This window comes from Pleurodeles waltl, chromosome 10 (genome assembly GCF_031143425.1).
Source record: "Pleurodeles waltl isolate 20211129_DDA chromosome 10, aPleWal1.hap1.20221129, whole genome shotgun sequence".
NCBI classification, from domain to species: Eukaryota; Metazoa; Chordata; class Amphibia; order Caudata; family Salamandridae; genus Pleurodeles; species Pleurodeles waltl.
In genome coordinates this window covers 17,156,497-17,171,145 of record NC_090449.1, presented here as the reverse complement: position 1 = coordinate 17,171,145, position 14,649 = coordinate 17,156,497, and the positions used below count along the sequence as shown (strand labels likewise).

The 14,649-nt window shown below is 44.5% G+C and overlaps 1 protein-coding gene across 3 annotated transcripts in view; it reads right to left on the bottom strand.

Moving 5' to 3' along the window:
* AVPR2 (arginine vasopressin receptor 2) overlaps positions 1 to 14,649 on the bottom strand; it is a 155,195-nt gene that overhangs the window by 11,006 nt on the left and 129,540 nt on the right. For all 3 annotated transcript variants that reach the window (XM_069209430.1, XM_069209432.1, XM_069209431.1), the window contains exon 2: positions 12,998 to 13,898. In XM_069209430.1, the coding sequence (XP_069065531.1) occupies positions 12,998 to 13,892 (895 nt within the window). In that variant the 5' untranslated portion in view covers positions 13,893 to 13,898. The remainder of the gene's footprint in view (positions 1 to 12,997; positions 13,899 to 14,649) is intronic.

Genomic DNA, 14,649 nt, shown 5'->3' with positions numbered 1-14,649 from the left:
TCAAAATGTGAAGTTTTTAGGCATCCAGGGGAATCAGGGACATAGAGAGGTGCTATCGCAAGCGAAGCAAAAGATTCTTGAGTTTGCCACAACCCGCACTAAGCAGGAGACACAGAGATTTATTGGATTGTTTGTTTTTTGGAGGCAGCACATCCCTCATTTGAGTCAGATTTTGGACCCTCTGTGCAAAGTGACAAGGAAGAAACATGCGTTTGAATGGGGTGAAGAGCAGCATCGTGCTTTTTATTTGGCAAAGGAAACAATTCAACAGACTTTAGACTTGTGGCCAGTGCAGGAGAGAGACACTGAGTTACTTGTAACTGTTCAGGGACAATATGCAAATTGGAGTATGTGGCAAAAACAAGGAAGGACGAGGGTGCCCCTGGGGTTTTGGACTAGAAAGCTACCTGACTCTGGGGAGCGCTATACTCCTTTTGTCAACCAGCTTTTGGCTTGTTATTGGGCTCTAGTTGATACTGAGCAAATAACACTAGGTCATAATGTCATTCTGAGACCTGAAATACCAATCATGCAGTGGATGATGAGTTCACCTAAATCCCACCGTATAGGACATGCACAAGAGGCAAGCATCATACACTGGATCTGGTACATGTAAGATAGGGCTCGAGTAGGACCTGTAGCACTGCAGCCCGACATGAACAGGTGTTACAAGCCCCTGTACAGGATGAGGACAGGGTGCAGGAGGTACCACAGGTAAAACAGTCACCAGTGAGATGGGGTGCGCCATTTGAATCCTTGTCCCCTGAGGATAGGAAGCATGTCTGGTGGTACATCCAAATACGTGGGTACCATAAGACATTGGAAAGTGGTGTCATATAATCCAGTTACCAAAATGTTGTTGACCACTACTGGAGAAGTTAAAAGCAGACAATATGCAGAATTGTATGCTGTGTATCAGGCTCTAAAGCAAGAGCTGCCTGGAACTTGTCGTATTTACACTGATTCTTGGTTCACTGCCAATGGGTTAGCCATTTGGCTTCCCACATGGCATGCACATAACTGGTTCATTCACACAAAGGAGGTGTGGAGTAAAGAGTTGTGGCAAGAAATTTGGGAAATATTAGAACAAAGCACAGTTACAGTCTATCATGTGGATGCTCATTCTCCCATTGACTCATTACAGCGCTGGTTCAATTCCCTTGCAGACGACAAAGCCAAAATCTCAGAGACAGAAGTGGCAACACAGAATTCTGACTTGGTGGGGATGGCTAAATGGGCGCACCAAACATGTGGACACCTGGGAGAAAAGGCCACGTACAGGTGGGCAGAGATTAGAGGTGTGCACATCCCCCTAGATTTGATAAACTGGTATTTTGCAATGTCCTATTTGTCAGCACACACAACAGAGATCTGTCCTGCAAACAGTCAAAGGTCAATTGGGGAGAGGAAAGTTACCAGGACAGATATGGCAAATTGATTACATTGGACCACTACCAGTTAGTCATTGGTGTCAACACTCCTGCACCGTAGTGGACACTTACTCTGGGTACCTGATTGCTGTCCCTTGCAAACGGGCTACTCAGCACAGTACTATCAGAACTTTGGACTTGTTAATGTTATAATATAGAGTACCACTCCAGGTCCAGAGTGACAATGGGTCACATTTCAAAGGACAATTGGTGCAGGATTACTGTTCTCAGCACAATATTGAGTGGATTTATCATATCCCTTATTATCCACAAGCCTCAGGACTGATTGAGAGAATGAAGGGCTTACTGAAAGCTCAGTTGTGAAAATTATATGATGGGACTTTGAAAAACTGGAGAGATTATTTAAATGAAGCCCTCTAAATTCTGAATAACAGACCGTTAACAAATGCTGAAACCCCTCTAATGCGAATGTTAACTCCATCCTTGCAAATACAACCGCATGTGGCCACCAATACCATCACATACTGGGAAATTAAACCTGGAGCCTTAGCTCCTTCCAGAGCCACACCCGAATCTGCAGGCCTTGACTTACATGCTTTACAAGCTTACAGACAGAAACCTCGAGACATAGCACTGTGTGAGACAGGTGTTGGCGTACAGATTCCCCGGAGCGTTTCGGATTGATTGCTCCTAGATCTGGGTTGGCCGTCAAAGGTATTCAGATTTTAGGGAGAGTGATTGATGCAGATTACCAAGGAGAAATCAAAGCTATTCTGTTCAATGGTGGACAAGCTGATTTATTCATACAGATTGGAGCCAGAACTGCCCAACTTTTCATAATTCCAGTGTATGGAGGACAGTAAGCCCTTCTTACTGTACGTGGGAGGGAGGTTTTGGTTTAACTGACAAAAACCCTGGTGCTAAAGTGTGGGTGGAATTCCCAAATGGCCCTCCAGCACCTGCAGAAATTATAGTGAAGGGCCCCAATAATGTCCTACTGATCATGAAACCAGGAAAGGAAAAACTGGAACATATTCCAGCTGAACAATGTTATTTGCGAGAATGATCATACTTGTTTCTTTTACAGATCATACTACAGCTTGCCTTTGCCATGAGTGTGCCGTGTGGTCTCCTTTTTGCTGTGTGTGTGTGTGGGGTCGGGAAAGAACTAACACCCTCAACTTCAACCTGATTGATCGACCATGTGGCGCAACACCTTTACTACATCTGAACAACATTATTTGGATTTGTTTGATGCAAACAGTGCTCAACAGATCTGATTTCTGCATGGGTGCCATAAGAAGCACTGTAGATGCTTTCTCAACGTGTTTAATCGCTATACCAACACCAATAAGCATTTTGTTAGAAATTGTCAATGCCACTAACCAGGATAAAGATGTGCAAGAACGTGATGTGAAACCCACTTCAGTCCCTATGACTATTGCAGGCACTATCAGGAAACAACAGATGAAAAGTGAGACAATCTCAGATAATTACCTACAACATTACTACCGGTGACGTGAGTTACTACATGTCCTGCAATTCTCGTGACATTGGAAAATGCATTCAATTGCGTTTAGAAAAGAAACTTCTCAAAATATACAGTGGGAACACAGAGTTTTGTGCTTTTACCGAACGGACAGACATTGTAAAAACATGACAAATCACATGACTTGTCATCATCTACTGACTGCCGCCAATCACATTAAACATGTTAAGTTGTCAGTTGGCCGGCTGTTCTCGTGTGGAAACCTCACTTTTACCTACATTCCAGCTAACAAAACAGGCGGACCTTGTACTTTTACACGCCTGGGACTCATGATGTTTCCATCTAACTCTATACATACTCGATATCCTAGAGGTACTATGCAATTAAGTGAGGATTGTGATTCAGATATTTAATTACAATCCAAATCGGAGTATCTATGCTTAAGTCTTTCCATTGTAGGCGTGCCTGTTTTAGCTGTATCCAATACCAGAATGATCAATAAGTTAGCATGTCTAATGGCCAAAAACATTAACCATACTTCTATTGCTCTATCTGAATTTTTATTAGATGTGCGTGGAACTAGAAAAGCTGCATTACAAAATGGGGCTGCCATAGACTACTTGTTGTTGAAACAATCATGGTTGCACTGAATTTGAAGGCATGTGTTGTTTTAACCTTTCGGACCACTCTAAATCTATCCAGGCCCACATTGATCCACTACATACATTAGTGAAAGGGGTAAAACAGGATGTGGATCAGGGATGGTGGGACTGGTTGTTTCAGCGGTTACCCAATTTTGGACAATTACACAAAGTTTTGGGTGGATTTTTACTGGCATTAGCTCTTATTATATCATTATGTTGCTGTTTACAATGTATTCCTAATCTGCTTGCAATGTTTAGACCGAAAAAAGTTGATTTTAAACCTATGGGGTACACAAGTCACTGGAATGTAGTGATATTTGTGTTCTGACCACTGATTCCGAGTTGCGCCACTTTGGCTTGGCTGTCCACTGTCACGTTAGCGGTCACAAGTTACAGACTCCATTTGTATTCAGCTTGGCCTTAGCTTCACCGCCACGTTAAAGGTGCAAGTTTTTTCTGTACAAAACATGTTATGCAAAGGCTAGGACATAACATGGAGTCAGTCAGCAAGCTAAGGAAGACCTCGAATGATGTTTATGGTACAGCAGGGAAAGGTTTCGGTATGGGAGAGACACCTTGGGAAACTGGCCAGTTCCAGCGTGCTTCTCCCAAAACTGACCTAAAGTACTCAGCATTTTTGAATACTTTTTCGTGGAGTGGGAGGGGTTTTCTAGAAATCTCCTTCCTGGCTTGTTTAAAGTATATAAGAGACCCAGGTCGACAGTGGAGGATTCAGAGACCTCAATCAGGATTGAGACGCCGAATGCCTGATATATTATCCAGAGAGGGTAGATCTCTCTTTCTCGTTCCAGTCGAACCGGGGTCAACGACTTGCTGGCAGGAGAAAGATGAAGCACCAGATAGGCCCTACGGTGATTAAATTTTACTAACTATTTGCTTTGCATTGTGTATGAATATATATATCAATATAGGAATTTGTATCTTTGCATGTATATATTTGCTGTATATATTGAAGATTCTTTGTACATGTTCTCACTTTATTGTGGCTCATTTTGAAGGTACACTTTTGGTTATACTGACCTTTCTTCAGGAGCCTTGCGAAGTGATATAACAAATGTCTTCTTTATACTAAGAAGTGCATTCCAGAGATTCTTTTTGACTCCTTTCAGTGTGTGTACTTTTGGCTCAGTCCGCAGTGAAGCAAAACACATGCATACAGCTCTTACCCTAAAAATACCCTTGCTTCTAGATACAAAAGAGCATACACGCATATAGCTCGTACCCTAAAAGTACCCTCGCTTCTAAATACAAACGAGCATACACGCCTATAGCTCGGACCCTAAAAATACCCTCACTTCTAGACAGAAAAGAGCATACACGCCTATAGCTCGTACCCTAAAAATACCCTCGCTTCTAGATACAAACGGGCATACACACCTACAGCTCCTACCCTAAAAATACCCTCGCTCCTAGATACAAATGAGCATACACGCCTATAGCTCGAACCCTGAAAATACCCTCACTTCTAGACACAAAAGAGCATACACGCCTACAGCTCGTACCCTAAAAATACCCTCGCTTCTAGATACAAATGAGCGTACACACTTATAGCTCATACCCTAAAAATACCCTTGCTTCTAGATACAAAAGAGCATACACGCCTACAGCTCGTACCCTAAAAATACCCTCGCTTCTAGATACAAAAGAGCATACACGCCTACAGCTCGTACCCTAAAAATACCCTCACTTCTAGACACAAAAGAGCATACACGCCTACAGCTCGTACCCTAAAAATACCCTTGCTTCTAGATACAAATGAGCGTACACACCTACAGCTCATACCCTAAAAATACCCTTGCTTCTAGATACAAAAGAGCATACACGCCTACAGCTCGTACCCTAAAAATACCCTCACTTCTAGACACAAAAGAGCATACACGCCTACAGCTCGTACCCTAAAAACACCTATAGCCTAAGAAGACCCTCACTCCTAGATATGAGAGGACACTTATCTGTGGCATGCACCCTAAGAAGATCCACGCTCCCAGATCCAGGAGACCATGAACACCTGTAACTTCTTGCCAGAAAGGAAGCTGGGTTCTAGGTGTAGGAGAGTGCAGGTGAAAGGTTGAATACTAAGAATATCCCAAGTCCCTGGTTTAACAGAATGTGAACATCTAAAGCTTTATCCCCACGAAGATCCTGCGGCATCTATCACGAAAGGATCCTGTCTCTCAGGTCTAAGGCAGCATTGCAGGCGTGGGTTCTGCTGACTCCTTGATCTAAGAGCGTGTACATGCACAGGTTCTTCTGACTCCCCGATCTAAGAGCGTGTACATGCACAGGTTCTTCTGACTCCCCAATCTAAGAGTGTGTACATGCACAGGTTCTTCTGAGTCCCCGATCTAAGAGTGTGTACATGCACAGGTTCTTCTGACTCCCCGATCTAAGAGCGTGTACATGCACAGGTTCTTCTGACTTCCCGATCTAAGAGTGTGTACATGCACAGGTTCTTCTGACTCCCCGATTTAAGAGCGTGTACATGCACAGGTTCTTCTGACTCCCCAATCTAAGAGTGTGTACATGCACAGGTTCTTCTGAGTCCCCGATCTAAGAGTGTGTACATGCACAGGTTCTTCTGACTCCCCGATCTAAGAGCGTGTACATGCACAGGTTCTTCTGACTTCCCGATCTAAGAGTGTGTACATGCACTGGTTCTTCTGACTCCCCGATCTAAGAGTGTGTACATGCACAGGTTCTTCTGAGTCTCCGATCTAAGAGCATGTACATGCACAGGTTCTTCTGACTCCCCGATCTAAGAGCGTGTACATGCACAGGTTCTTCTGACTTCCCGATCTAAGAGTGTGTACATGCACTGGTTCTTCTGACTCCCCGATCTAAAAGCGTGTACATGCACAGGTTCTACTGACTCCTTGATCTAAGAGCGTGTACATGCACAGGTTCTTCAGACTCCCCGATCTAAGAGCGTGTACATGCACAGGTTCTTCTGACTCCCCGATCTAAGAGCATGTACATGCATAGGTTCTTCTGACTCCTTGATCTAAGAGTGTGTACATGCACAGGTTCTACTGACTCCTTGACCTAAAAGCGTGTACATGCACAGGTTCTACTGACTCCTTTATCTAAGAGCGTGTACATGCACAGGTTCTTCTGACTCCTCGATCTAAGAGCGTGTACATGCACAGGTTCTTCTGACTCCCCGATCTAAGAGCATGTACATGCATAGGTTCTTCTGACTCCCTGATCTAAGAGTGTGTACATGCATAGGTTCTTCTGACTCCCCGATCTAAGAGCGTGTACATGCACGGGTTCTTCTGACTCCCTTATCTAAGAGTGTGTACATGCATAGGTTTTACAGACTCCCTGATCTAAGAGAATGTGTACATGCATAGGGTCTTCTGACCCCTCGATCTAAGAGATTATTTACTACATGCATAGGTTCTACTGTCTCTCCGATCCAAGAGACTGTGTAAATGCATAGGTTGTAGTCTCAGAAGATACTGCCTCTCAGATCTAAGAGTGTGTGTACATACATAGGTTCTACTGACTCCCAGATCTAACAGCGTGTACATGCAGAGGTTCTACTGACTCCCCAATCAAAGTGCGTGTACATGCATAGGTTCTACTGACTCCCTGATCTAAGAGTGTGTACATGCATAGGTTCTTCTGACTCCCTGATCTAAGAGTGTGTACATGCACAGGTTCTTCTGAGTCCCCGATCTAAGAGTGTGTACATGCATAGGTTCTTCTGACTCCCTGATCTAAGAGTGTGTACATGCACGGGTTCTTCTGACTCCCCGATCTAACAGCGTGTACATGCATAGGGTCTACTGATTCTTAGATCTCAGAGACTGTCTACATGGATAGGTTCTACTGACTCCCCGATCAAAGAGCATGTACATGCATAGATTCTACCAACTCCCCGATCAAAGTGTGTGTACCTGCACAGGTTCTTCTGACTCCCAGATCTAGAACAGCACGTACATGCATAGTTTCCACTGACTCCCTAATCTAAGAGCATCTACATGCATTGGTTCGTCATTCTTACAGATCTAGGACAGCGGGTACATGCATAGGTTCTACTGACTCCCCGATCTAACAGCGTGTACATGCATAGGTTTTACAGACTCCATGATTACAAGTATGTATACATGCAGAGGTTCTATTGTCGCCCCAATCCAAGAGACTGTGTACATGGATGGGTTCTACTGACTTCCCGATCTAAAAGCGCATACATGTATATGTTCCACTGACTCCCCGATCTAAGAACATGTACATGCATAGGTTCTACTGACTCCCCGATTTAAAGGTGTGTACAAGCATGGGTTCTACTGACTCTCCTATCTATGAGCGTGTACATGCAAAGGTTCTACTGATTCTTAGATCTCAGAGACTGTGTACATGCATAGATTCTACTGACTCCCCGATCTAAAAGCGTGTACATGCAGAGGTTCTACTGACTCCCCGATCAAAGTGCGTGTGCATGCATAGGTTCTACCGACTCCCCAATCAAAGTGCGTGTACCTGCACAGGTTCTTCTGACTCCCAGATCTAGGACAGTGCGTACATGCATAGGCTCTACTGACTCCCTGATCTAAGAACATCTACATACATAGCTTGTTCATTCTCACAGATCTAGGACAGCGTGTACATGCACAGGTTCTACTGACTCCTTGATCTAACAGCGTGTACATGCATAGGTTTTACAGACTCCCTGATCTAAGAGAATGTGTACATGCATAGGGTCTTCTGACCCCTCGATCTAAGAGATTATTTACTACATGCATAGGTTCTACTGTCTCTCCGATCCAAGAGACTGTGTAAATGCATAGGTTGTAGTCTCAGAAGATACTGCCTCTCAGATCTAAGAGTGTGTGTACATACATAGGTTCTACTGACTCCCAGATCTAACAGCGTGTACATGCAGAGGTTCTACTGACTCCCCAATCAAAGTGCGTGTACATGCATAGGTTCTACTGACTCCCTGATCTAACAGTGTGTACATGCATAGGTTCTACTGACTCCCCGATCTAACAGCGTGTACATGCATAGGTTTACAGACTCCCTGTTCTAAGAGAATGTGTACATGCATAGGTTCTACTGTCACTCCAATCCAAGAGACTGTGTACATCGATGGGGTCTACAGACTCTCTGATCTAAGAGCATCTAGCGCAGGTTCTTGTTCTTTAGTCTCACAGATCTAGAACAGCACGTACATGCATAGGTTCCACTGACTCCCCGATCTAAGAGCGTGTACATACAGAGGTTCTACTGACTCCCCAATCTAAGAGCGTGTACATACAGAGGTTCTACTGATTCCTAGATTTCTGAGACTGTGTACATGCACGGGTTCTACTGATTCCCCGACCTAAGAGAGCATGTACATGCATAGATTCTACCGACTCTCCAACCTAGGAGCGTGTACATGCAGAGATTCTACTGACACCCCGATCTAAGAACGTGTACATGCATAGGTTCTACTGATTCCTAGATCTCAGAGACTGCGTACATGCACGGGTTCTACTGATTCCCCGATCTAACAGCATGTACATGCATAGGTTCTTCTGACTCCCAGATCTAGAACAGCGTGTACATGCATAGGTTCTACTGACTCCCAGATCTAGGATAGCGTGTACATGCATAGGTTCTACTGACTCCCCAATCTAAGAGCGTGTACATTCATAGGTTCTACTGACTCCCCGATTTAAGCGCATGTACATGCTCAGGTTCTACTAATTCCTAGATCTCAGGGAGCGTGTACATGCACAGGTTCTACTGACGCTGAGATCTAGGACAGCGCATACATGCATAGCTTCTACTCTACTGACTCCCCGTTCTAACAGCGTGCACATGCATAGGTTTTACAGACTCCCTGATCTAAGAGAATGTGTTCATGCATAGGGTCTACTGACCCCTCAATCTAAGAGATTGGGTACTACATGCATAGGTTCTACTGACTCCCTGATCCAAGAGACTGCGTATATGCACAGGTTCTACTGTCTCTCAGATCCAAGAGATTGTGTACATGGATGGGGTCTACTGACTCCCTGATCTAAGAGATTGTGTACATTCATGGGTTCTACTGTCTCTCAGATCCAAGAGACTGTGTACATGCACAGGTTTTACTGACTCCTCGATCCAAGAGATTGTGTACATGCATAGGTTCTACTGTCTCTCAGATCCACGAGACTGCGTACCCACACAGGTTCTACTGTCTCTCAGATCCAAGACAGTGCGCATATGCACAGGTTCTGCGGTCTCTCAGATTCAAGAGACTGCATACATGCACAGGTTCTGCTGTCTCTCAGATCCACGAGACTGCGTACCCACACAGGTTCTACTGTCTCTCAGATCCAAGACAGTGCGCATATGCACAGGTTCTGCTGTCTCTCAGATCCAAGAGACTGCATACATGCACAGGTTCTGCTGTCTCTCAGATCCACGAGACTGTGTACATGCACAGGTTTTACTGACTCCTCGATCCAAGAGATTGTGTACATGCATAGGTTCTACTGTCTCTCAGATCCACGAGACTGCGTACCCACACAGGTTCTACTGTCTCTCAGATCCAAGACAGTGCGCATATGCACAGGTTCTGCTGTCTCTCAGATCCAAGAGACTGCATACATGCACAGGTTCGGCTGTCTCTCAGATCCAAGAGATTGTGTACATGCACAGGTTCTACTCTCAGAAGATACTTAACCCCAGACCTAAAGACACTGCACACCCATAATTTCTACCCTCATGAAACTCTGAATCCGAGACAGGTGAGAGGACACTGTGCTGACCTTCTCCAGGAGGACAGTCCATTGAGACCAGATTGATGTGGGCAGTGGATCTGTGGCCAGCTGACCTTGACGTTGACATCCAAGGGATGGAAGCTTGATACAGTGACATGACATGACGCCTGAATTACATGGATGTACCAAGGACTGGACCTCAAATATGTGCACGCCCACTGTAGAAGGACCCAAAACCGTGGCCAGCACTGTGGAGCCGCCTTCTAATAACTAAACCAAAGTCAGGCTCATTCTTCATTCCTGTATATTCATTGGCCCTCGCTAACACTCGGAGCAGAGATGGTGGCCTGCTGGAGTCAATAGACCTTGGTTCCTCAGTGGTAAAATCCAATATACTCCCGGAAGAGTCCTGTTGCGTGTTCCTAAGTTACCCCTCCAGGTGTAAACCTGAAGTGCCTAGCATTATAGTCATTGTAAGCATGGGTGCCCTTCCACCTGTGGGCAATCACTCAGTGGTCAGGAGTGATCCTAGATGTGCGCGCATTGCTGCACAGATTCTTGAAGAATAACATGTGATCGAAAGTTGTGCAAAATGTTCCTTTTGTGCATTTGTTTATGGAGAAAAGCATCCTCGCTTGTGACCTGAATTTGGTTATGTGGGGTTCTCTTTCTGCAGACACACAATGGTTATATTACTGCACATGTTTAGAACTCCTGTAACTACACAAATCTCTTGTTTGAGAGGATGTGGTGTAAAGGCCTGAGCTGCCCACTTGGGAACTAGGGGAACCAGGTTTGAGTCTCAGCGACAGCTCAGCATCCTGTGATTCTGGGCAAATCATTTGGGACCAGATGTACAAAGCTTGTTTCTGTTCACAAACGGCCAGATTTGCAGAATCAGGACTTTTGTAACCAGAAAAAACATGTTTGAACATACAGAACCCTATTTTGTGATTCGGTAAACTGGCAAAATCTGTAGTGATTCAATATTATGAAGGGGCGAGTCAAGGGCATCACTTCCTAATAGCGACTTGCAGTGGTATGCATGAATGTTTTGCACCGAATTGTGATTGCAAAACATTAGCTTCTTACCACCAAATTCAATGGTTTTTAAGGGCAGGCAGTGGTTCCACAGAACACTGCCCACTCTAAAAAAAAATGAAACTGAAATCCTTCATTTTTCTTTTTCAAACTCATCCCATTTTCCTTTAAAGAAAACAAGCTACATTTAAAAACAAACTTTGCTTTATTTAATAGCACCCACAGACATGGTGGTCTGCTGTCCACAGCAGGCCCCCATCCCTGTGTATTTAGTGCTTCACATGAGTCGCAATTTGCAACCCCCCTCATGAATATTAAGGCCGTAGGTCAATTGCGACCCAGTGGGAATCAGTGTAAAACAGTCTGTAGCAAATACCTGTTTGCGATTTCCAAATTGTGAATCACAAAGATTCACAATTAGGAAATCACCAAAACGAAGCTACATACATCTCGCCCTTGATCTCCCTGTGTCTACAATTCAGCGCCTTGAGACCCTCATGGGTGATTTGCATGCTTTACAAATCCTGGATTTATTTATTATTTATTCCATCTGAAGTGTGATGAGCTGTGGAGAATGTCTCTCTCCATCTCTAATTAGCACCCTCCTTAGAAATCAAAGAGTTTGATAATAATAGCTAGAGTGTCTCTTCTTTCAGAAAGAGGGTGACCAAACAGCACACCCTCTTTTTATATCTTGCCTACCAGACAGTGCAGGCTTAGATCCCACCCATTGCTTACCACTGGCTTTATTGTCATTCTCATTTGCTTGCTTCTTATTCGATGGCTCGCCTTCCTCTTCCTGTGTTTGCCCTTCCCCTGGAGCATAGCCTCCATACCATCCGTTTAACTGGCTGATATGTATCCTAACTACTTTTTTTTCTTTTTTCCATCAGCACTCCTGCAGAATGAATGGTTTCGCTAGCTCTCTCCCTCCTGTGCTGCTCTGCCCTTCAAATACCTTCCCACCACGCTATGTTGCGCCACACCGTTTCCAGATTGTCTGTAAAAATGCAGCAACATAGATATTTTTTCTGGGGATGGCTGAAAGTCAGATTGGTTATTTTTGTTTTATCTCCTGCATTCTGCATATTGCATGAAAGCACAAGCTTTGGCACACAAAGGTTTTATTGAGTTGAAAGAAGGCCCATCTAATGCATTCACTTAGCTGAGATCCGAGACAGAAAGTGTGCTTAGCATGACACTTCACCTGGAGGCCTGAAAATTTGCTCCTTGGGGTTCTACAGAGGATCAAATGCCTGAGTCCTGTGGAACCTAAATTAGGCCTTGCCGAAACATTCCCTCTACATTCTGACTCTTAAATTCTGCTCAACATTTCCTGGGTGAAATGTATTTGAAAAATAAACTAAGCTGTTAATAAAGAATAGAAATAGTAAATTCAATGTACAGTTTTGAGTTACCATAGGATACGTATTTGCTTTTCCTCCAGTATTTAATTTTTTTTCTTTTTAAAACAGTGACAAACATTGGCAAAGCCAACAGCTTGGCATGCTCATTATAAAGACCCAATCAATTGGATGTACCAGTGTTTGTTCTAACTGATGTGATAACAGAAAAAAATCACTATTTTGCTGGACACAATACAAAGCAACATTGCCCCAAGACAGCTCCAATGTGCCCCCTTTCCTGCCGGTACATTCCCACCTAGCACCACCCGCTCGCTCTGGTCACTAGACACTGCAGTTTACTTACGCTCCGTGTCTGCGTTGGGGTCCCAGACCGACCACATCTGAATCAGGAAAAATGGTGCCCAGCACACAACGTAGACCAAGACGATGACCATGGTCATCTTGATCGTCTTCGACATGGCGGTAGTGACCTCCGACTTCTGTGTGTCCTTCCCGTTCACCAGCTGGGTCTTCTTCTTCACCACCGCCATTATCCTCTCTGATTTCAGGTAGATGCTGTCGTGAATTTCCTTGAAAATGAGCACCTGGCATGTGGCGATGACTAGGGTGGGCAGGACAAACACCGCAGTTGTCATCCAGGTAATATAGGCCTTAGTGCCCCATGGCTCGATGAAGGCCCCGTAGCATTCATAATTCCCAGTTGGAAGTTTGACCTTGGAGAAAATACAAATCTGAGGGATGCTGAGAAGCAGGGAGGCCCCCCAAGCCACGAAAACCGGAACATTCCATCGGGCCACGCCCTTCTTGTAGGTCATCATTGGTCGACAGATGGCCTGGTGCCTGTCAAAGGTCATAGCCACAATCATGTAGGATGATGCGAACATCCCAACAACCTGCAAGTACTTGATGAGGCGGCAGAGAATGTCCGGCCCCCTGAACCTGTCGGTGATGACCCAGACTAGCTGTGGGAGGACCTGAAAGAAGGCAACAACCAGGTCGGCGATGCACAGATTGATCATGAAGGTGTGCATCAAGGCATTATGCTTCCGCCGTTTCAGCAGAACGAACAGAATCAGGAAGTTGCTCAGGGTGGCACAGACAAAGAGGGTGGCCAGGATGGCAATCTGTACCTGGGCAAGATTGTCGTCTCTGTCGTCCGACAAGATGGTTGTATTGGAGGCATTCTGCAAAGTAGTGGGGGCCTGAAGGGTAGTATAGGTTCCAGATTGATTGACCATGGTCACCTGAAATGATAGAAGAATAAACTGATAAACAATTATGAAAACTTCTGGACATTGCTAATCCCCAGCCATGCCACCCACTAGGACACAACTTTGGAAACATGCACTCTTAGATAACCGATACATTGAAGGAGAAGAGGCCCGACGTCTACGTCTTTGGATTGGGCACCAGAAATCCACGTTCTGTCAATCCTGCATGGTCAGAGAGGAAGCCACCAGATCATGCAACCATGGCGCTTGCGAGGACCTGCGGTAGCACAGTCACATTCAAGAAGCATCTGACTGATCACTAAGGAGCCCGCCCAAAGACTGCCCTATCCATCACAAACTATTCCTGGTGAACGGCTGTAGTTTGGAACACTGGGGCCTATTCACAAAGGTATATTTACATGTGAGTAAATCTACATGTGTAAATGTATTATTATAGTTTTGAGTAACCTATTTTGGCTAAGCACCTTTTATGAGTATAAAGTTACTCAAAAATGTAGACTTACATGCTTCCACTGCCTTGAACAGGGAGTGAAGTCAAATTTATCCGCGTAAACACATGAGTAAATCCAGCACCACACATGGCCAAACACTGATGCTGCACCACTCTTCCATAAAAAACCAAGGCACAGGGACTTCAATCAACAACCCATAGGAAATAACAGTAAATTAAATTAAATTATTCGACATAGTTATAAAAATGAAGAAATGTAGTTTAATCTTTAAAAAAGTATCTAAAAATAAAACGTGTAAAATTTTATTTTAA